The sequence below is a fragment of the Falco rusticolus genome, chromosome 9, assembly GCF_015220075.1.
Source record: "Falco rusticolus isolate bFalRus1 chromosome 9, bFalRus1.pri, whole genome shotgun sequence".
Lineage (NCBI taxonomy): Eukaryota > Metazoa > Chordata > Aves > Falconiformes > Falconidae > Falco > Falco rusticolus.
In genome coordinates this window covers 50,160,779-50,185,802 of record NC_051195.1, presented here as the reverse complement: position 1 = coordinate 50,185,802, position 25,024 = coordinate 50,160,779, and the positions used below count along the sequence as shown (strand labels likewise).

Genomic DNA, 25,024 nt, shown 5'->3' with positions numbered 1-25,024 from the left:
CGATCCCATTTAGGCATGAAAAACAACCGAACTCTGCAAAGATTGATGGTTTCTATCACTCAGAGTTTTTGTGGAAGGATCCAAGGGAAAACACCTGCAGGTTCTTAAGACTTCAAGCTGGCGCACAAAGTAACGCCATGTAACCATGTCAAGGATCCTGCTTGCTGGGGTAAGTAACTTAGTGCAAGGCACGTGGCCATAGACATCCTTGTCCTTTGGTGCTTTTGCCATGGTCTAAGAAGCCCAGGAGCTTTCAAGAGCTGCACTTTGGAACTGTTATTGTGGGGTGGATCTTCAGTCCAGTGGGTGAATGACCATTGGGCTCAGTACATTTATACCAGCTACATAACCTGTGTATGAATAGCCCGGATAAACCAATCTGCCCTTTCATTTCAGGAAAAAAAAAAGCATCTTTTCATACAAAGCAGGTTAACTTAATTCTTTTGCAATATCAGAAATGAGAATATGACTTTTAAAAGACAGTCCACAGGAAGATCCATGCTTCATCAAGCGTGCTGTCTGAGGAGGGGAGAAACGAGGGAGTGCAGGTAGGGGTGGGATACTAGGTAGGAAATACTGTCAAAATAGATTCTTTTGGCAGGTCACAGAGGAAACGAGTTTGAAGGTAGAGATGTCTAAGTGATTTGCTACACTGACTACACAGCAGACAAGCCGCAAAGCCAGGATTACCTCTGAAGAATGCTTCATTCCAATGCCAGCACTCTAGCCATTCAAATACATCGCCTCCTGTTAAAACAGGTATCAAAGCTCACCAGGATGAGCAATAAACACAGAGGGGAGATGCGAAAACCATCTCCATAAATCTGTTTACATTAATGTTCTCTTTTAAAGTCCGCGTTTGCTATACGATACAGAGTAAACTGTTTCATGAGTGTGTTTTATATGTGCTTTCCCTACTTTGATTTATGGCCTTGGAGCAGCGTGCGGATGTCACATTGTACCTAGTCATCAGGCATCTTCCTACTCACTTCCATCTGAAATCTTCAGAGCAGAGCAAATACTGGAAGAGATAACCCCATTTTCCACAATATTGATGACCATCTCTTAAGTCTACAGAAAGGTATCAACATCAAGTTGCTGCATTTTCATTGACAAATCTCATGCGCTTTTAGTAACACATTTTCTACAAAACCAGCTGCTAGGCCAATAAATTTAAAAAGCAGTTGGTAGATGATATGTTTAGAATAAAAAATTATTATTATCCTTTGAATATAGGGATTCATTGCGTAATTTTGCAGTAAAAGTTACTCATTCAAATATGAAACTCATGTTTCAGGCAGATGCTCTTGTCTCCAAAGACTTCCACCACATTTCTGAAGCTTAAATTGGAACATCTGTATTCAGCAATAATTACAGCTGCAATCAAACAAAAATGTTAACTTTTGTAAAGGTACGGTGAATACCTACTATAATTCAGATAATACATCAGTCTTTCATTTTTCCCTATCTACCTTTCTAGACAACTTAATTTCCAGACATTGTGAAAATACTTAAGATGAAGCTCATTTGTCCTAACCTCAAAATTTATGAAAATGAGTATTTCAGATTCACCTTCTGCTTACAGCTTTGAAAAAAAGGGAGAAAAATTACAATGAAGTGATAAATATAACACACATATGATGCTTACAGGAGTATACCAGCCTTGCTTTCAGGGAGTTTTTCTGTCCTTCATGACACACACATCAGGGCATTTTTTGATTAAGAAAGCTTAGCAACAGGCTGTAACAGGCAATAATCCTTCAGTTGAGGTAGAAAGAATCTTTCTACTTGAAATTGTGCCACACAAAAATCAAGAATTTTAGGTGGTTTTATAAATCTGTGAAATAGCTTTCAAACTCTCAAAGTCCCCTCCTAATTAAATAGAAACTGGAGGCTAGAAATACGCACACTTCCATCCAGATACTGGAAGTGAGGTCTCTACCTGCCCCCTGATGCAAAATAAAAATGAAAAGCACCCAACAGTTTTTTCTTCTCAGATGAAATCACAAATATTCAATCATCGATTTAAACTGCAATGAAAACCAATGCAAGACTACTCCCCGCTATTTCCCCCAACCTTTACTCCTTTCCTTTTCCCCCTAAGCTTGTACCTTGTGTCTGATCTTTGGGTTAAGGTGGCAAAGAATGTAATGTGAAGTGGCAATAAACTACACAGCTGATAGTTATGTTTCCTAGGACACTGAAACTGAACCTTTGCCAAAGATAAAAACCAAAAAGAATATCTTTCAAGAACTGAAGGCAAAAATTAAGTTCATTGCTGTTTTATCCCTCAAAATAATAAGACAGACATTGCAAGTGGCAGATCCTATTTTTGGGTCTTAGCAGTGATTATTTCTTGCCTAATTATTAGCAGTGGATTTACTATCTTTAAAGCAGAATTTTGTCACCCAGCAGGAAATTTCAATTCTATCAGGCAGATTTAAGTCTCATTCATTTATTCCTTAACTGTTTTTGACTCACTTGCTAATTGCCAAGGAAGGCTTCATTCAAAGTAGGTCTGAAGCCAGGAGGCAGGCACGGCCTGGTTGCTGCCCCTCGGTTACAGTTGGCTGCCACATCAGTGGTGCCACTTCCCGAGCGCCTTGTTTCCAGTGAAGGCACCTTCCTCTACCTCCCAATATTAGCAAAACCGAATTACTACTTTTAAATCTTAAAAATATCTAGATTTGTCAGGGAGGTAAAAAACACCAAACAAGGTACATGGATGCCCTTTTGACCCTGTTCTTCTGAAAAGTGATCACACTGCTCAGAAGCTAAGGGGTGTAGGGATATGGGGGAGCGTTACTTGGACATGATGAGTTCCCATCTTGTTCCATACCACATCCCTATTTCCCAAGTATTTCTAAAGACATGGTCATCTCTACTGTCGGTATTAAAGTAGATCATCAACTGCTACGAAAACTAATCCTAGATTCCACTCACTCCTGCAACATCTGCATAAAACAGATGAGCACAGATGTGGGTTCCACCTTTCCTTACACTAGCTGCACACCTTGGAGCAGCGGGCTGCAGAGGTCACACTGGCTGTGGCAAGGAGGCAGCTATGGTGCAGCCCCTCAGGACTGCCAGCTGCTCTCCGAACATGACATGAGTCAACACAGCTCTGCACGTCATAGCCTAGAACGCGCTCAGGCAAATCTCCCCCCAGTTGCAAAGAAGGCATGGGAACTTGATCATTTACTATAATCAGGCCAGACTGTCGCACCATGGGAAATATGTGGATATGATCTTGCAAGTGGCAGGAACGAAGGGAAGAGACAAGGGCAGGCAGAGGCAGGTTGTACTGATCACTGCGAATCCTGTTCTGCAGAACAGCATACATAACTACATGGAAAGGTTTAGGAAATAAAGACATGATTAGTTCTGGAGCTAATTTCCTTGGTGCTTTGAAGAATGTTGCAGGTGAGATATGATCCACTGTAATTATGGAGGAAGATAAAGACAGGAAAGTTGCTGGCAGAGTGCCAGGCCCACGAATAGCTGAATACTTCAGGAAAGGCATTATAGCTTGTAGCACCTCTCTCTCAAATTACCCTTCATGTCTGAGCTGTGACTATCGCTGTTCACTAGGGGGGAAAAAAAAAAAAAAAAAAAAAGGGAGTGTGGGGAGGGCAAATACAGTCTATTGCTTATCAGAGTGCAGTGCTGAAGTGACAGTATGGAGGAGAAAGTTAACCTTGCTTCCATGGTAACTGAAGTTTGAAAAAAGTCTATAGAAATCAATGCCATCTTAACATGTACATTAACATACAGACCCACAGTAATAAAAAAGTTATTCAACTGCAAGTATCATGAGACCCTGTAATCATCATGAGACCATCCTAATCAGACCTGCTGTTTCAAGGAGCTGCACTTGGTTTGGAACAACAGTGTCACCACCTGGAGAAACGCTCTCACATTAGGCAGCACTGGTTTGGGATTTGGAAGGCAAGAAGAAACCTCCAAAACAACTTCCAAATGATCTAACTTAGCATCCCCATTCAACAGAAAGTGCCATAAGCTCTTCAGTGCCTGATACAGCTCAGTCAGATGCTTCCACAGGGGTGAACACCACAGACAAGATCACTTCCAACAGGGATGGAGCATCTGTTACATGATTTCCTGCCACAGCACCCTAAGTTCTTACCAGATTGTGCAGGTGACAGGTGAACCACCTATCACAATGAAAGTCCAAGAAATTACAGCTCAAAATACGGAAAGTTATGGCTATTAAAGAGAAGTGTTTAAGTGAGAAAAAAGTCTGACCCAGAAACTAAGTGAAAACTGGGAATAAATTTATTGATAACAATTCAGTGTTAACTGTGGCAATGACACACATTTTTATTAATTCCACTGCAATCAATTTAAAATCTAAGTTAATACCGAATATCTGAGCTAAAGCAATACAAATTCCCAAATGGAAGAAGTTCAGAGATGAAGGTCTGATTAAATGGACACTCATGTTCTACTGGAGCTCTCTCAGAGATTCAAATAATACCTTACACTATTTGTTTTCTGAAAGCACAACATCAGTGCTATTGAACGTGGGAGAATGGAATGTGTTTATTATCCTGCCCTTTATATCTGCAGTACAATTCTTTATCTATGACCCAGAAACAAATCAAGGGGACACCGTCAAGTTGTGTATTTTAAAGGTCATCTTTCTCTCTGCTATCAACATTCTGAGATTTTTTCAGTGCACAGAGGTTTAAACAAATTAAAGCTTTTGTTTGTTTACTTTCTGCCTTTCATTCATTTCACAGAAATGAAACTAGTCAGATTCATTTGTCTCCCTACAGCCCATTAATTAGTACAGGGTGTTTGCATTTGGACTTCTTGGGAAGAGTTTGAAATACTACCAAATTTTTTCTTGTAGTAGTTTTGAAATGAGCAAGAAGTAGCCATTTCTGTTCAAGTCATCCTTTGGAAATGCAAGACTAAAGAAATTATATGAATCCAGGCATTTGCTGAAAAATCCAGCAAGACTTTGAGATTGTCTGCCGGGGGCGGGGGGGGGGGGGGGGGGGGGGGGGGGGGGGGGGGAAGGGTGGGGATTCAAACAATTGCAACAGATAAAAATACAACAGGGCACCTCTGCCTATAGTAAATTGTGAAATTGCCACAAAAAATGCCAAACAAACATGTTTTAGAGATTAAAAGCCAGTCATATGGACAGTTTTAATGATTTTCACCATTTTAAATGATGCCTTGAGTTTATTTTGTTCCTTATAAGATGACCAGCAGCACTGCTATGCAGTCCCAGCACTTTTACACATATTATGAAAGATGGGGAAAGTCATATAATCTTTCCACGCCTTAGTTTCCCCATTTATTTTAAGGCATTATGATAAATTGCAAGCCCACAGTGACTTCAAGCTTGAGCTCTTTCAGATTGGCAGAACAGTTTAACAGCCTCAGATGAAAGGTGCTACAGAAGTGCCAAGTACTATCACTATAATTATCATTCAATATACACTGATCAAAAGAATGAAATGTGAATTAGCATTTCCTATTAGCCCTACTTACAGCCTAAATACTAAATATTTCTCCCATGGGCTCTCTCCATGAAAACATATAGGAACTGTTGGTATTTCTCATATGGTGACAACACTGCTTCTACAGGAGTGGAGGAATGAAGTGATCTAAAGAGAAGAATCAGAAAATCATGAGAACAAGACAGGTTTCTCCCACAAAAGCTTGCTCAGGCTTTCCAGGAAAGGGAGCTTGGAGCTGCTTTCTCACTCTTACTCCTTCTGTCTCCAGTCTCTTCCCTGGCACGAGGATGTGATCTTCTGTCACAAGTTTTGCTGCTGCTGGCCTCATTTGGACCCTGAACAGCTCTTCTCTGAAAGCCACAGAGTTTCACATACCACAGAGGAGTGGGTCCAGGTGTCCTCAAAGAATGAGAAACTGCAAACATTTGGCACAGCTAAATAAAACCAATGGAATTGTGCTAGTTTACACCCAGTGCTGGGCCAGACAACCTGCTGAAATGTTTTGTTTTCCCCTTTCTCACCTGGGAACTACACCGTATTTGACCTTATTTTCCCTAGCTCCCCTGTTAATCCACTGCCCAGGTCTAACATAGGAAGTAAAAATGTGAGTTTCTTCCCTGGTGCTGAATATGTTTCAGTGGTGGTTGGGGCACAGCAATTTAGTGATGCATGGTCATTTCCCTCTTGGTGGAAGCTGCCATCACTGCAGATTAAATAAGAGGGTCTGACTGTGGGTTGCGTGGATCCTCACCCTTTAGGAGCTGACCAAGCTCTATTAATTCAAATAGCCTCTAACTGATGCTAATGACACCAGGTCATCTTCCATCCCCTCCTGACTGCCACATAGCAGAGCCAGCCTTGCTGCTGTCTGCACAGACCCTGCGGAGCAGAGCTTTGCTGTCCAACCATGACAGTTTGATAGCAAGCAAAAGCACTTCAAAACCACGCTCCACCCCACAAAAATAGGATTAATAATATTTTTAAAGAAAAGTGGCCTCTGTGTGTGAATTACGCTGTTGATGAGCCCTTATGCCTCTTCCTTTCTGTGAAACTATCCTTTAGACTGCTGAAGGCTCTGAAAAAAAGAGACCTCCCTGAAACATACTCAGTTCAAAACCGAAAAAAAAATCCATACCCTGCCTTGCTGAGTCCTTTTCAGTGAAGCAGGTCATAGCACCATGTCTTTTATCCTGTCACTCCTGTCTCCCGCTTGATGCACATAATAAATCCACAGTGGTTTGAACTGCAGCTCTGTGCTCAAATCTGACAATCCCACGTATCTTTAACCACGCTGTCTTCCAGTACTCCCCTAACTGGAAACTCTAAGTTTACTTAGAAGATTTTCAAGACTTTATTTAGTCTTTTTTTAAGACTTTTTAAAGGTCAGACTCAAATAGTTAAACATATTATATTTACAATCAGTTTCTTTTTCCAACTCCTGTTCTAGGCAGCACTGAGTCTGTGTAAAGATTCCCTTTTTTTTAAAAAAAAATATCTGTGTTTCATGCCTTAACTAGAATTTATCCCATGTCTCATAAAGTACCTCCAAAAATCAAAGAGCAAAAATACCCAGAGAGTTATGTTAACAAGATTACTTGGAAAAATAAGACAGAGAGCTCTAATTTTAATAACAAGCGATTGGAAATTTGAAAACTTTCTCTGGCAAAGAAAGCAAGAAAGCCAGGCATGCCTGACCCAGGAACAATGACTTGGGAGTCCAGAAAATCACTCACTCATCTTTACGTGACAGCATGAAGTTTGAGAAGAATACATAACTCTCTTGAAACTGAAGGAGGATTTCAGAGAAGTAATTAGGAGTAGCTTAGCTCGTGGTTAACACTAGGACTGGGAATTAAAAATTAAGAATTTCAGCTCAGGACATATTTCCTGGCTTTGCTGCATGATCAAATTTAAGTTAGTTAACTTTTCCCTATCTCAGTTTTCCCAGTTATGAAACGAGGGTGTTGATACTAGCCACCTTTGTGGAAAGTCTGGAAATCTATCAACAAAAGATGCTCTAAGAGTACAGAGTCTGCATGCCGTTGTTGTACCTGACAAAAAAGAATCTGACATTCAGGTTAGCAGTCCTAATTTTTGCAAAACAGTACCAGCGAGACTAGAAATAACTGCAAATGCTCAAAACAACCTCATTTTTCTTCCAATCCCTAAAATGCTCCGAAACGGCAAAGCTTCCCAGCATGTCCTGTTCCAAAAACAGTGACTGAATTGACAGATACGTTCTCAAAGTAATTTACATATTTCTTGCTGCCACTAGCACTGGTTATCCAAATTCAGTTGCAGTTGACAGTTTAATGATAATAGCTTTATGTTTATATATCATCTGTGATAATGTTCCTATTCTCCTTAAATTCAGTCCCCATAAAAGGGGTACTTTAATGTATGCAGCCACAGACCAAAATGATAGTAATTTTCTCTTCTAGTTGGAATGGTTTAGTAAACAATTACATTTCAATTAAAGACGGGGTGATCATGCCGAGGGAAGCACCATTCAGCTCTTCACATAATATAGGAAGATAAACTCAAATAAAGTCAAACTATTTAAAATATAATTTACATGACTGCTTTTGAAAACAAAAATAAAATTTAGGAGGGAAAATGGACAATAGTGCATATTATGCACACGCAAAAAATTGGGGGGAAATCCTTCAATATCTTGTCCACAGCAGCTTGAACCAGGATCCCATTATTTAGGATTATGTTCAGTGAAGAGGAATGGTAGAAGAGTTACTCACTTTCATCTCTCTAGGAGTTTCCATTTACTGATATGCCATTTGTTTTTAATAATTCATTTATCATGGATTAAAAATAGGATAGATGGAGGAATGCCATAGGAGTAGCTTATAAGGCATCACTGTAAATTCAGCTGGGTCCAACACAAACAGGCAGAAAAACTGCTAGAAAACAAGTTAACATTACGAGCAGAAGAACAACTAAAACCTAAAAAGATTTTGTATTTCTTTGTGACTATAAATTCTTCATTATTAAAGGGCCTGAAAGGCAGAGCAATGACAAACGAACCACAAAGGACAGCTCCTCCTCCCAGACATCACACTCGAATACAAAACAATAGACAACAAGCAGACTATAAAGGAACATGAGAAAACGAGATGATACTCATCTTCATGACTGACAAGGAGCTGGTGAAGAGTGTGTTTATACCACTGGATTTCGACTTAGAAGCTTCTCTGAGAATTGTTTCTCTTCCAATACAATTTACACAATTCCACAGATGGACAGCTGGATCACGTAACTTATAGCTGCAATGTGTTTTGGTTTTGGTTTGTTGGGGGTTTTTTGTGGCCAATACGGCTTCAACTAGAAGCAGCACAGAAGCATTTTCTGAGATCCTAGAAAGCAAATGATTGCTACTAGAATTGAGGATCAATAGTCTGGAGAAGAAAATACTAAACTGTATCTAGCATTTGAGGATAAGAGAGCATACAGAGGCTTCCTCAGACACAACTCAGTAAGGAAGGCAGAGAGACATTTTCAAACCATTTAGAAATATTCGGACTACACATGTCTCATTAATTCACTCTGTTTGGAAGGAAGCTCCTTGAACCGTCAGAGAGGTAGACTAACAGCAAGAAATCATTCTGCTTTCTTGATCCAATCATTTAGTCCAACTCTTTTGCACAAGTTCCTTGGCAATTTGGACTTCTGCTTGGCCTGGGAGATTTGCAGAGAGAAATCAATCAACCGGGCTCTAATAAAAGCAGTCGATAGATGGCAGTACTCTAATGGGCTGGGAGAGAAGGCATCACACAGCAGCCCCAGCCATCCCACCCTTGCTCATGACACCTGCAAGGTGGGCATTGCAAGAGGATTTCTCTAGTACCCAGCAGCGTTTCTCATCTTCTGGTCCCTGTGTTTGATAAAACACAGGACAAATTTCAAGGTTAACCCATCTCACACCTTCAGCTATTTGGATTCAATGCAGAGAGGCTAAATGCTTCTCTGTATTCTCCTAAAAGGTAAATGTCAATCAACAGCAAGGCTTTACTCATCTCCCCTTGAGCACGGAGGAGAGTCCAGCATTTGCCCTTGGTTACCTTCATGTCTACAGCCGGAGCGTTATCAGCTGCTGCCAATTCCCCATCCTCAGTGGAGACAGCACTGGGTCACTGCCTAAGAAGGCAACATTTTAACTGACGTCTCATGCCAAGTCAAGCCTTCTTTCTGTCTTTTTCCATCCTTAGACATTGACATTCCTTGAAGCACTTGTTAATTAGGTCTCTTAATTCAAGGCGCAGAATCCTGACAAATAGGAATCCTTCCAACAAGGCCATTTAACTCTAAAGATGTCTCCTGCAAACATGTATGAGAGGACATTCGATCTTTTCCATGACTGTTATCAGATATAATAAATTCATTAGGAGCAGAATTTTCCTGCTGTAAACCTTTTATATTATCCTGTATAAAACATGCACCAAACCTACTGTTTCTGGGCACCGATGCAGCAGCCAGAAAGGTTTCTTCTAGTCCACAGAAAGCACTACAGCTGGTGATGTGAAATACATTCCTAGTTTTCCAATCAGACTCAGACTAAAAACTGAATACTGAACTTGGTGCTTAGAGCAGGTTCAGAATCAGGGACCTCAGATGAGCAGTTACTTGGATTAGAGACTTGAATTAATTAGACAGCATCAGATCATACAAAGCTCTGATAGCACAGAAGTTAACTGAGTTTACATGGAAAATAATCATTTTACAACATGAGGTAACTAGGACTAGGGAAGATTTTTTTCATGTTTAAGAAGCTCTATTAAAAATTTCTTTTTGTGGCAGGAGTAAGAACAGTCAGTTTGCATATTAAGATGTATAAATCTTAAGACCTGATTTCCAAGGTTATATTTTATAACTCAAAAACTAGCATAAGATACTGTTTTCTGAAGCTACTACGTAATACCCAATTAACTGCAACTTGCCTGGCAAATTTCTGTATAGGAAAGGAGCACTTCCACCCTAGTTCGCTTTGGTTTTCAAATGAAAGAAAGAAACTGGGAGCACAACACTGTCAAAAGAGCTGAATTCAATGGCTCCTGAGCTTACTAGTCCCTTGGAGACTCAACAGCAGAAGGATGGAGATGTCAGGGAAGAACAATCAGCTGTAAAGTATGAAAAGCTTACAACATCAAAACCTACAGCAGCAGGCTCAAAAGTAATAATCCCATTACCACTAAACTAAAGCACTAATTACTATTCCCAGTGGCTGGAGTGGACTGACTGCTAATGTTCATCTGGTTAATGAAGGAAGGTGAGGGAGAATATATTTCTTAAGTCAGACATCTGCTGAAATCTGGGCAGCCATAGAAACTGTATGTAATGAAGCCATTCATATTAATGGCAATAACATTCGGCAGGCTGAGCAGGAACAGAAGTGAGATGATAGTGGATTGTAACTCAGAGAAGACAAATCCTGTGTATTACCCATGTGATGACCACCCTTATTTAATCCATACCGAATAACAGAGCCAAACAAAGCAAGCAACCACATCATGTGTAGGCTTTTTCACTACCAAGAGCTAACCTGCTTAAAGACAGGAATAACTTCTCTAAAAACACAAAGCAAGAGATAGGCCACTGGAAAAGGAATAAACAGCATTTTATTTTCACTGACTACAAGTGCACTAAGAAAAACACTCCCAAATCCTCTGTCTTGCAAAGAATCCAGATTTTCCCATCATTCTTTGCCTTTTTTCATCAAGTAGTACATTAAAGTTCAAAGATACTCATTTACTGAGATCGATCGATAGATTCTGATAAATGAAATGCACAAAGCAAAAGCATGCCTATTCAGTTACCTTTACTATGTTTCTGTCTGCCGTGCTCAGAGTTTTAAAGCATTTGTAACTGATAATCAATTCAGATAGAGGGTATATGGCTTGTGGAACAAGGGAGTTAAATAAAATTAGTTTCCCTCTTGGCATTGAAACAAGACGCACCTTGCTTAGCAAAAAGGTGACACCACAAGAAGAATCAGACCAAAAGACAATAATCCCTCTGTGTTTTGACATGGAGCTCTTAGGAGAGTAACTTTCATCATCTCCAGAAAAAGAAATCCAAACATGCCCTCACAGCAAATGCTTAAAGACATCTCATACTCTACCATTTTTCTGTTTCATTGTCTTCAGTATTTGCCACATGCTGTACACATTCCTTCAAACCAGAACTAATCTCCTGCCATCCACTCACTCTTTTCATCACTTCTTCCCATCTAGCAAACAAGACGGTACCAAAAAACATGCTCTCATATATTCAGCATGTGTTTGTGTATAATGGCTACAGAACATAGCCCCACAGAGAATGTTATGCATTCACAAACTTAGAATTTATAGAACTAAACTACTTGGACAAACTGCTATTAATGACTCATTCGTCAGGGCAAATGTTCTCAGGTGAACTGGGTGTGCTCAGATGTTTTTTAGATTGCACCATTGTCTTTCCTTTGAAATTCTGGTTCTGCCTACTTAGGTTTGTTATGAAGCCGCTGAGCCTGTAAAGTAGGTGTGGCCTGCTGAGAAAACCTGTACTGAGCAAAGCAGCTCAAAGACCTTTTGCTTCTTCTCTGAATAATGTGAATATCTGAGAGATACCTGTGTGCAAACCTATTATCCACATATAGCAGACATCATCTTGAAAATACAACCTTCTGATTGCCTTGGCTATCACTCATACTGGATATATATATCTCCAGCTGTGTATACTTCATGCTTGTACTTATTTTTTTAAATCTCTAACTAGATTTCTCTCTATTACTGGAGGTTACCTTAAATGTCACTTGAAAGATCTTGGTAACTTCAGCTGATTACAAAGTCCCAGCCTCCCAAGACTCTCTTGCATTAACCATAGACATGTCCAGGCCGATGATACATTAGGGAAAAAAAAACCCAACCAACCAGCTACTCTCAGCTGCATGTTTATTGCCCACTTTCAAAAAAATATTTATTTTGATCCCACCATTGTGCTTCTATGTGTCAGCTGAGTGTACTCCTAAATTAAATAATTACTTGGATTTGATATTGTTGTTAGATAAAACAGTCCTTCTGATTGAAACTACTGTGACCCACTGTAGAAGTCTAACTAATATCTGCAGGATGTTATAGAAGTGACTTTATCAGTGGGAAGACAGTGGTAAATACCACTGTGCACATTGTAACTCAAGACACTTAACTCACTCTAGAACTGACCTCCCAGGCATGGCAGGGACTATCTTCTAAAGCTATGAGCCAGCCCAAACACCTGATCTTGTAGGAATGCAGAGAGGGTAGGGAGAGGGGAGTCCTGTGGTTGGGCTCATTATGCTTCCTCATGCTGCAGTGAAACTGTTGGCAGCTCCTCCATCATCTGCAGCATCACAGAGCTAGGGCTCAGCATGGACAGATCCCACTGGCTCTGACTTCTTTGGGTCTTTGGCTCCCTTCTGTAAAATGGACACAGTGGTGCCCTTCCGCATGCAGCAAGACCCCCTTTGTCCTGTTTCGTTTTGGTATCACTGTTATTCATGTTAGTGGTGCTGCTCTGTTCCACTCCCAAATGACTTCCTATTCTTTATGTACTGTGATCACAACAAAATAGTGATACTAGCAGAGCGTCTCAAAGCAAAAGGATCGAAGAAATGGAAAACAGTGTGTGGCTCGCTCTAGGCTCCTGCTGGCAGAGGATACCAGGCTCTGGGGAATCACCAGCTTGGCAGGTTACCTGTTAGTTAATGACAGGTTCTTCTACAGGTTTTCTTTCTGTAGGAGGATGAGGAGGTACTGTACAATTGCAGACTAGTAAATACATCTATGAATATACTGCGCTGCCCTAGGATTCACAAAGGAAACATCACCAGGAAAGTCTCCCAAGTGAAAGAACTTATGCAAACCCACTCCAGATTCATACTCAACTCTTCTTGCTTCATCAAGAAATATTTTAGAATTGCTTGTTGCTAACAGTATCTAGCAACACTACATCTACTTAAAAATAAGTAATCAACTAGTTTCACCTAGGCCAGCTCTCCTCTCAGGATGAGAAAGTTCTATTTCCATCTGGCAACCCCCTACAACAATCACTCAGATGGGGAGAGACACTTACCGTGACCCGGAAAGGCGTTGTGGCAGCAGGCTCCATGGTGGGGTTCTTCTCAGTGACCCCGCTGGGCATGCTGCGCCTCTGCCCACACCTCTCCGGGGGGGACTCTGTGGATGGTACAGAAAATAAAGGACAGTTACAAACAGAGAAGCACAGGAACAGTCCAGGAACATCAGCAGACCATGCAAAATATGGCTTCTTCCTTTGAGATGCCCTTATAAATGAGCCAAAACAACAACCCCACTGTATCTGCTCGCATTTCCCACAGCCGCCTAGAACAACGTTCAATCAGCAAGACTTTCACCTTCAACAATTAGCATTTTTTATACAACTGTAAGCTTCAGATAATGCCTGACAGGTTGGCATTATCGTTATTTCCAGTCTGCAGATAAGTAAACAGAAAATGTATCGAGCTGAGTGAGAATTATATGCAAAGTGCAGAAGCGTGCACTTGTGTACTTGATATTCCTAAGGGAAACTGCTAATAGGGTTACAGGCATTCGACGCTTAAGTTACCTCTCTAATTCCTCTAGCAACTTGCTTTGAAACTAGGAAAAAATTATTAAATGCTGCATTTGCTGAAGTCTAAAATGTGGATAGGAATACTTACCACCTTCCCTGCTGGTGAGGAAGGGAGGGGGCTGAAAAGGCTAAATTAACAAATACGCCTAACACTGAGAAGATTTAGAAAGATATTTGGTAAAGTCAGCAACAGCATTATGAGGTGGTGTTTCCTCGGTTCACAAACCCTCTTTCAAAGCATCATGAAACTCATAAAAATAGACCTATTTCCAAGCTGCTGTTCAATGACGCTCAGACCTTGCAAGAAGCTTCCCTTCTCAAACCATTCGAGAGTCTATGCTAGCCAAGCATGTCCATCACCCAAAAGGCGGAGCTGCATCATCTCCATTCTTTTGATCAGGGAGTCTTGAAACTGGGCAGGGCTTGTAGTCATGATCAAGTAGGCATTTGGTGATAACTTCAAGAAAAAAAAAATCACGTGTCTGGACTACACCGCTCTCAGGAGTGGGCATATGACCCGAGGGCTGAAGAATGCTCCTCCTGGAGCAGTGGTGTGGCCCTGCAGGAGGCAAGGAGGCTGCCTGCCTGAGGGGGACTGCACAACCTTCTGTATGAACCTACATGGGTCAGAGATCTGCGCGTAGCTTTGCAAGTTGAGAAAATACCTGTATATAGATCTCTTTATACAGACGCATGTTTATGAGCAGAGTTTAAGCCCATATAAAGTATGAGGAATGCAAAACAAAGGCCTGAGCAAACCTCTGAGTAATGCAGCTTCATTTTCAAACACCGGTTCCTTCGAAACTAAGCACACGGGATTCTTTTGAGCCAAGTGCTTCTTTTCAGCTTGTCCCTGCCCTGCAGGAGCACTGACCACATCCAGCACTGGAAACCTACAATTTTCATTCACAGACAGAAGATTTTTGAGGACTGAAGGATCTTTACATTCAAAATGAGCACAAAACTGTTCAAAAATTCTAAAAATGGGTACAAAAATCAAACAAAAATCAGGTGGTATATAAATAACTTTGTAAGGTACAAGCCAGGGAAAGGCTTTTGCCATTTTATTTTGGTTTGGTTTTGGTTTTTTGCCACACACTAATACATATCAAAATACTGTCTGCTGCCATCAAATCACGGACTCCTGAACACAGAACTGTGCAAGGTCTGGAGAAGATGAATGAAGCTCATACTTATTCTCCCACGCACCAGAATCTTCTCTACCTTTTTATTTATCAACATCCATTGGGTTGGAGTATTGTTTACTGCATTTCTCCCTTTCTGTAGGCTTCTTTTCCACAAATAGTTTCTGTCCTCCATGTGACCTTATCAACAAACCCTTCTGATCTACAGAAAACCCTATAACTTTTGAAAGACAGCGTTTGGATATGTAACACTGAGTTATTTACTAAACAATATGGAATCCAAGCAAAGAAAAAGCGAATGAACAACAACTTCAAAGCGACACTGAAAAGCAGATTTTTCCACACAATTTTCTCCTTTCAAAAGTTATGAGCATAAAGATAAATGAAGAAGCAGAAGCTGAAACAGACATTGGAGGAACTCCTACTACATGATTCCATAGGCAACAGGCATGCCAACAAGTGTTACATCATTGCTAGGATCCTTGGTTGGGAAAGAGAGGTATTCTGAAGAATACCTGCCACAAAAGGAAATTCAATGGTAGACTCTGCTAGAGGGAGGCTTCAACAAATTACTATGCAAATAAATCTAAAGATGGAACAACCTATACTTCAGAATGCCTCAGACAATGATGTTTTCATAACCAGTGAAACTTAGACATGGCTTGTTTGCCAGTTCCCGGCCTCTGCAATCTGCCATTTGCTGCCATCAAGCCTTGGCAAGGAGGGTTGTCCCCTTAGCAAGGTTCTCCCCTTGCCAAAGACTGCCATCACCCGGGATCTGTAAGAAACAACTAATACCTGCAATTCCACTCAACATTTCCTGAGATGTTTCTTAAACTACTCCAAAAGGAGAGGTTGTGAGATTCCACCCATGGACTGGGTGAAGTGCCCGTTCAGCAACATCTTCCTTGCAGATCCCGCTCATAATTCCTCACCAGCGGGCACGTAACCTGTATGAAAGCCAGACAGCCAAAATAAGCCAGTCCATTGCTTTCACAACTTCCAGCCAAGCCTTCTAGTGTCTTGGGCACTTTCTCCACAGAATGCTGCACTTTGAATCCCAAAGAGGCAATCAAGCCCTTTGCTGTTAACTCCTTCCACACTAAGACTCCCACCCCATTCCTTTGAACAGTGGCCTTTTTTTTTTTTTTGGACTGTCGTAAACAAACTACTTGATTACAGCATTTTGAAAGTGAGTTCAAGATGACAAGACAGCTGAAGAAGCTGCTTTGCATTTTCTTAATGACCAGAAAAATAAACATTGTTTAAAGCACTTCTCATATATATGTCTGGAAATCAGGAACTATGGGATTATGTGAAAGGCAGCTGCAAGAAATTACTTTCCCCAGAGGCCCTCAGCACAGACACAGAGCTGTGCTCCCCAGCCCAACGCACCTCTTGCCTTCAGTACTTGCTGTTCCATAGAGGTATTACTGCACTTTTCATTTGCACCACAGTGGTCTGTCAGACCAAAGGGCACAATTGTCTCACTTTCAGTAATCTGTCGATCTGCTTCCTCCTTCAGCCACATGGGTCAGACCTCTCCAGAGAAAGGGAGAGTGTGTTATGACCCGGGGCTGATTAGTATCTGGGACTGGTTGCACTGAAGTCACAAACTTCACTCTTAAATTCTTACTTCATTATTAAAACATATCCAAAGCACAGCCTCAAACACACCAGTTTGACCCAGACCAAAATACCAAGATGGGGCAGGACCTAAAGCCTCCTATTATTCTTAAGCTTATGGTTCATAAAGTGTTTGGAGTCATATCTCCATTTGAACTTAAGCACGGTGGGTTTCACTGCAGAGGGGAGGCTTTGCAGGTGAGACATATTACAAAAGTCTTTATAAGAAACCAGAAATAACTAGGAGGGGGGTTGGGTGTGGGGGAAGCTGTTTGTTTTAAAGGAAAGTGAAAATAGCTTACAGGTAAATTAGTAACTCCTAACTAGCAGAAATGTACGGCAGAACAGTTTCACACAGTGAACAGTACAAACACATAAAGGTTTGACCTGCCCTTTTTGCTTCTTCAGGGTCAGAGGAAAATTCTTAGCCCAGGTTACCCTGCCTCGAGACTGGCATTAGCGATGTCTGCTGCAGCAAGCCCACAGCAACACCACAGCAGCCAGCCACCATATCAAAGGTTGCTGAAGGCAATAAAAACTCTCTGTAGCCACTAGAGGCTGGAAAAGAAATGTCTTAATTTACAGCAGAAGATATTTACGTTAGCCAGTGGAAAAAGTCTTCTCTTGACACGAACAGTTACACATCGGAATTGATCATCTGAAGAGATAAATGTACATTCAAGCCCATCTTAAACCTTTCTACAGCAGAGCTCTCCCTGTTCAGGCAAGGTTCAGGTATGACGAGCTTCCTTCTCTCCCCTCTCCTGGGGCAGATGGCTACCAGATGATGTCCTGAAATCCCTTCCAGCTCTATTTTCTGTGATTTCTGACAAATTTGGCCATTTGTGCATAAGACAAGCAAGCTACAAGAGATCAGATTCAGTATGTGAATTCAGCCCTTTCCACTCCATTTCTGGCTGGATAGACTCCATGGCAGTTCTGTTACAGCTCTCAAGAGTCCGCGGTCCTAGGCTGACCTCTGTTAAGACTCACAGTGTGACCCTTGGATGTTTTAATGCTTTTCATCAGATTCAGAATTGATAAAAACCTTGAAAATCCCATGGGAACACTGCAGAGTTTCATTAATGAATGTCTGCCATCCAGTTTGTATCCCAAGATAAAGGATTCCAGAATGAGAAACAGTATTACTGCAGGCAGCTAACCACGGAATGACATTTCCAGAAACACTTAGTATTATCAGATAACATCCTCACTAGACAGTGAATTTCTCTGTTAGCTTAACACTATACCCCAGCTCATAGAAATTCCAGGATTATAACTTCATTTGTCCATTTATTTGCTCACATCAGATTTGATATGAGGACTTAGACACACAGCATCTCAGGACGCTATTTGCTCTCCCAAAGTCCTCAACCTGTTATGAACTTAAAACCTCCAAATCTTTCTTTTATGACACAGAAGCCTGAAAATCACTTAAGTAACAGTCTATTAAATGAGGATTATAGTGCAGGCATACTGGATCTGAGAACAGATTCCTTGGGTGTAGTGAGGAAAGCCACATTACCCAGTAGCAGAGATGCCAGAGATGCACAGGTGCCCACAGAAAGAGATGGCTTTCTGATTCTCTGCCATTTCCACCAGCCCACAACGCAATACCCACATAAAGATGGGATATATACAGATGAGCAATAAGAAGTTGTCTGATTACTGTTGGACAGTTGAATCAGGCAGGGCCACCTAATTACATTACTGGTCTTTTAGAAGCTCTAAAAAAATCTCAAAATTGGACTGGAAAAGGTTTATAAATCACTCTAAGGAGGACTGCGGCCATTCTGACAAACTCCTCATCTAGTTTTCTCCTCATTTATGGCATTTTTCCTGTAGTTTTCTAAGTTTGCCAAAGGATAACCAGGCATTTCTACTCTTGCTCTTTTCCTTTCCCCCTGCATGCTGTAGAACCGTGCTCCTGTGGGCCCTCCCAACCTTTTTTCATGAACACGCACTAAATCTCCCCTGAAACAGCACTGTTCAGTGTCTGCCACAGACCAGCACTGTGCTGGGGCTCGTCCATGTTATACAATCACAGAAGCAAGAAGAAACAAACAAAAGTGCTTCCTGCTTTTCCAAATATTTACAGAAGGTTGTAACGTTTTGGGTTTTCCCCAGCACAGGATAAGATCTTCAAAGAGAAATCTCCTTGAAATTATCAACCCCCTGAAACCTCTCCCAGGTTATGACACATAGCTGGGTCCAAAATGCTGCTTGCTGTGTGTTGCACCAGGATGTTTTTTTAAGCTGCCAGGGTTGAAAGCATCCTGCTGAGTTCACTGCCAACAGGACACACAGCACTGTAAACATTGCACATTAATTTAGGACCTAGAGCTTATGAATATTTCTGAAACTGTTTCTGTACACTAATAAACACATCTGAATTGTTTAACTAATTCAAGGCTCCTGAGTTGACAGAATAATAAATCCTTACTACACTCTTCCATGCCTGTTCTTCATGCTGCGGAACAGCTACAGAGCAGCGTAGCAAACCCCACCAGGGCTTCCAGGACATCAGCAGCAGAACAGACTGCGAGGAGCTCCTGGCACCCGAGCTCTTGTTTAACCCACTCAACAACACTGCTTTCTTTGCTGCAACTTCTCAGACACTGCTACAGAGTAGGTCATCGTGTGTGACAAACACACAAACAAATATTAATACTGTTTACTTTTCACTTAGCAAGTGACATGTTTTTACATTTGAATTACCTGCTCTTGTGAATCACAGCTAGTCCAAGAGAACATCAGGATTATGCTCTCACTAGTGGGAACGAAATACATTAACTCCTTCTGTTTGTTCATCTCACTTCACGCCTTCCCCCTCTCCTGCTCTCCTCTCACACACAATTCCAGGGATCAGCTAGTGGAAGAGACAGTATGAACAAAAGCAACAAGAACCAGCTGGAAGGAAGAACTAACAAGGAGGCACTTCCCAGCAAGTTGATTTTCTGATATGAAACTGTTCCAACTCCAAACAAGAAAGGGAGGTACAAATCTGAATGACGGTCAGAGAAGGTAGCAATGAGAAAAGGTCTCCCTCAACTCACCAAAAGGAAGCCGTGCTTGTCAGCAACACACATGCCATGGCACTCCGAACAAGCCAGGAATAAGAGAAGTAGAGATGATGACTTCATCAGAGGCAGCAAGAAAGAGAAGTATGACTGGAATGCCAGACAAGCCAGCAGCTCTGGGGAGACGCGACAGGAGGTCAGGTCCCTGCACCGTACCGCAGTGACGTGCTTTAAGGAAAGGAGACTTTAGAGGACAATAAACTTCACCAGATCATCTGGATGTCATGCAGAAACCCAAGAATTCATCAGAACCAAAAGCTGGTGGAAAAGATCCTGCCGGCAGCCCTCAGAGAGGTCAGGCTGGCTGCCGACCTTGGGCACTGATCCGCCAGCGAAGGTGTGCTCCTCCCGGTCCTGCCCCTTGGCTTCAGAACTTGACAGCGCCAGAGTGCCCCAGAGAGCTTACCGGGTGGAGTTTCTGTGAAACCAGAGGGAACAGGAATTACCGGTCTCTGGCTCGTACAATTACACTCTCTGAATTAATTTTATTGCTTAATGAATTTAGGTGTTATTCCTCTAATTTCTGCATTATCTAATAACTCCTTACTACAAACCCAACAGAGCAGAGAAGGAGACACATAGTGACAGAAGTGATTTAACATAGCTAACTAGCATTTATGAATTAAAAACAGTCCTTGGAGAGTAGATACTTGTCGTGTCGCTGTGATTCCCAATACTCAAGAGAGGCTGCAGAAAAATCTACATTTCAGACAGCTTTAGGTGGCCACATGAGTCCGGAAGGAAAGATGGATCTTGAATCTGAATCCAAAGGGGTATTTAGAAACTGCTGTTAGAATAGTGGCACACTTAAAAAGTGGAATATTACCCTGGGAATAAACAACGACAGAAAATAATAAACACTAATTTGTGCCAACTTTTCTCTTCACGAGGCATGAATAACTCCGAATGGGAAGCAGAGACACAAAAATGTCTGATTTCCAGTGGACAAAGGTCAGTTAAGCAGCACTGGCAGGTTATGAATGCCCTTGCCAACACTCTCCTCCTGCTCTCGTCAGCTGAACAAGAAATACAGCTGCAAGGCCAGTTTTGTTGTTCAATTACCTGGAGAACTATTTATTGGAACATATCACCCTATGCCCTGCTGATCCCTCAGTGAATTCCAGTTGATCCCTTACAGCAATATTAAAACCATTATGCCACACAAAATTAATTAAAAGTCAAACCTTTATTAGGCAATAAAATTGACTTTTAAATAAAAATGGTCATGAAGCAAAAGTTTAGGGCAGGTAATGCTGCCCTCTGAAAAATCAGACTCATCTAAAAGCAAAGCTAATGAACACTCAGAGCGGGTATTCTCTAGACTAATGAAACCTTGCATCACCGCTATGTTTTAGGTTAGAATAAAATAATTTCTTTTTGCATCGTAGAATCTCTAACTTAAATATACTTACATAGAGCATAGCAATCCCGCTGGCTGTACCCACAACTCTTCTACAGCAGAATCGGTGATCACCCCCCACTCATCTAATGATATGAGCAAAAATAGTTTCACATTTTCTCATGCTCTCACTACCTTTTCAGACCACTAAGGACACTGTTTACAGAACTACAGCTTGTAAAAAAATCTCACTTAAGTAATCATTTACATACAAAACAAAATAAACAAACTGGGATCCTTACTTGCCTTTTGTGCTACACCCTGGCACAAAACATTAGAATTAAACAATTAAGAGGCTGGTTGTATGCCTATAGTGAATGGTATCCACGGTGACTACAGCAAACAGATCCAGCTTCTTACCATCACCTTTGTTTCTCTCACAGATGACAAAAACACTATTTTCATTTTACCAGGGGGAATGCTCCCTCTGACTCAAGTGTGTCCTGCCTGAAAGCACAAAAAGGCACCTGAAGCACCACTCAGAGCCATACAGTCCTCAGCAGCTACAAGAATGGTGGCCGGGACAGTTGTGTGGACTGAAGAGCCTTATTAGAAATGACTCAAACAGAAAACAATTCAACTCACAGAAAACATCAGACCTCTCATTTTCCCATCAGCTAAAAATTATGAGCATCTTCTTTCAGAGTGGGACTAAGATCTTCTGGAAGAAGAGCTTTTCCTTTGTTAAATAATGATTTGAAGTGACACTGACCTTTGCCACAGCATGCCGTGCACTTTAATGGATCTCATATCATCTCTGTGTCAGGTTCCCAGATATCCTGTACTGTGCAGTATTTAATATTCCTCATACTGCTCCTGAGCAAGTACTATTAATGGCTCTTGCATCTAGTACTGAAAAAAGCCGTGCTATTTTTCTGTGTACTGGGGGTGTATCTTTTCCTATAGTTTCTCTAATATTAATGAATAAGAGAATTCTTTCCCCAGCAGCACGCCGAGGCGCTTTTTGATGCATGCAAGCAGGAAAGGGACTTGCTGCCATTTCCTCTTGTCTTGCCGTGGGCTTTGGCTGCCCAGCGTTGCAGCTTCTTCCCTCCCGGAAAGCTCTGTTAGGCCTTCCAACCTTCAAAGCTGGAACAAGCCGTGTTTCTACTCCCCCCCAGCCGTGGGGTAAGGGCAGCGCTGCTCTGTGCCGCGGAGATGCGGCTGCGGGATGCACTAGAGGGCGCTGCAGCCCCTCGCTGCCCAGCCCAGCCCAGCCCAGCCCGGGTGCCTGCCAGAGACCTGCTCCTGCCACAGGCGGGGGGTTCTCTCCGGTGGGGTTTATCTGCTGGTTTACTTCTGTTCAGTATCGCTGAGAGTCAAGAGGCCTTCCCCTGATCTTCTGAACGTTCCTTCGCACCTTTCAGCGCTGCAGAGGGCCAGTCCTGCCCAGCCGGCCAGCTGACTGCTTCGGGCACCACAGGTGCTGGCCCTGGCCACGTACCCTTCGGTCCCACAGCTTGGCCGTAGACACCTCGGGCAAATTCTGCCTGCAGCAGAACGGATGGAGAATGTATTCTTTACCTGAGGAAGCTGATGAGGCATATTTGTCAAGAAAAAACCCCAACCTCTCGGAGGGCAAAAAGGAAAAGAGAGAAGAAAATAGCACACATGGGAAAAGAAAGCTTAAATAATTCTCAACATGAAAAGTCTGAAAATACACACACTAACTTCCCTGTACTACAAAACCAAAGAAACAGATCAAATCCACAAACGACAGATATAGCCACAGGTCCCCACACCTGGTGACAAGAGAATATAAAGCATCCAGAAAATTACTGCCCCCCCACCCCCCTTCTAAAAATAAATAGCAAATTATGCTGATTGAGCAGCCTGTATTACAAACTCCATTTTACTGCCTGGCATTTTTAAATTAGATATGTATTTATATATTTGGTATTTATTCTTTATTTATCAGTCTCTGAAATAAAATATGTATGATACTTATCTTTCTTTGGTATGATGTCTAGAGAACAAATTCATCTTTTGCTAACGGCGTATCATTAGGAGCTTTTTCTCCAGGGTAAAATTGAAATCAAGCACAGACTTAAAAAATACATCAGAAAAATCTGAAATTCTAGACTGGTTGGGGACTAGATCATGGAGACTACTAATACCCTGGCTAAACTGGCAAGGATGATAAAGTGAAGTGGAACATCAGCTTCCTCCTATGTGATGATAAAGACAAGCAACATGGAGTCTGGAGAACAAGAAGTCAGCTCTGGGGAGATTTAAATTAGGTTCATCCATCATGCTTAACATTTCTGCAAAGATTCAACGCTGTTCCCGTGCTGCTTTGTTGCAGCACTTTATCAGCATGGCTGCCGACTCACAGTGGCAATCCAAGGAGAAGAGAAACTTCTATATTCTCTGTAGCCTCTGTCACTATGGATGTAAACTATGCCACCTATATACACCAGCCGAGACAGAGCATGGAGCATATAACCCTCTTCCACTTGAGACTGCCGTGAGCCCCGGTGGGCTGAGGCACAGTCAGTGGCCAGCTGCCTCTGCGGACTGCTGGCCCAGCACAAGGCGGCCATCAGCACGTGGTGGTGGAGCACCACAGACACCTGCCAGATGGTCTCACATGGCCTTTGGCTAACGTCACAGGGTCCCAGCAGCACAGCGGCTGGAGAATGGACTGTCCCTTGTGCAGCTAAGCCTCTCTTCGTGATTTCAGTACAGCTGACACAGGTCCTGCCAGGCCTCCCATTTCATTAAAACTCCTGGGATTGCAAGAGGGAGCTGCAAACCTCACAAGAACAGATTGCATCGCAGCACGTTGGCCCTCTTTGCTTCCAATTTCAGAGAGAACTAAAAAATATAGAGGCACATAGTGCCACAGTGGCAACTCCACTGGGATGGGAGCTACACATCCAGACCGCAGCCACATTTTTGTCTCCTTTTGGTGAAGTTTGTTTCATTGCTAAGGTGTTCTTATGTTTGGTTGGGGGCTTTCTTTATAGCTTGGACAGGTGAACTACAAACCGGTTCAGAACAGTTTACTATATGTGTGAAGCAGCAGCACGGTATAAATGAAAACTTTGTGCAGTTTAATTGCTAGGCCATTTTTTCAGTTGTGCGTTGTGGCTGTTGTAACAGGTCTGTACTGGCAAAATGCAAATTAAATAAATAAATACTTATTTTACAAGCATGATTCATCAGAGGTTTCATCTTCTACAGCAACGAAACAGATGTTCTATTGATGGCACTTCATTAGAGAGATAAATGGGGTCACATACATATCTCTATTCACATCCATCTGCATAATAGACCAAACATTAAGATTTGAAATTCACATAGTACATGCAGCTCTTATATCAGCCTGAAAAAGTCTTAATGCCCAGAGCCAATTAATCCAAGTTAGATTGCCTTAACATTGAAGGAACATTAATATTGTTCAAGAAAGCAGAAGGTTGGGATTTAACACTGGCTATTTAGGATAGTTTCATTGGAAACACTTCAAGAATAATACTGGATTTTAACTAACAGGCTAGCAGTAATTTTTGGTAGCTACTGGACAAAATACAGTATCCCTCCTGATAAAGCAACTCAAAATACAGCATTAAAAAGCAGCAGTGACAGAAAGGTCTGAAAACACTGCATGCACTAGATGGAAGATAATGCTTATAAAAAGTGTCACTTTCTCTGCTAACC

General features: G+C 41.8%; 1 protein-coding gene across 5 annotated transcripts in view; it reads right to left on the bottom strand.

The window, feature by feature from the left end:
- Nucleotides 1-25,024, bottom strand: part of LOC119153247 (DAB2 interacting protein) — a 210,515-nt gene that overhangs the window by 130,830 nt on the left and 54,661 nt on the right. For all 5 annotated transcript variants that reach the window (XM_037399415.1, XM_037399416.1, XM_037399417.1 and 2 more), the window contains exon 2: nt 13,596-13,699. In XM_037399415.1, coding sequence (XP_037255312.1) covers nt 13,596-13,699 — 104 coding nt within the window. The remainder of the gene's footprint in view (nt 1-13,595; nt 13,700-25,024) is intronic.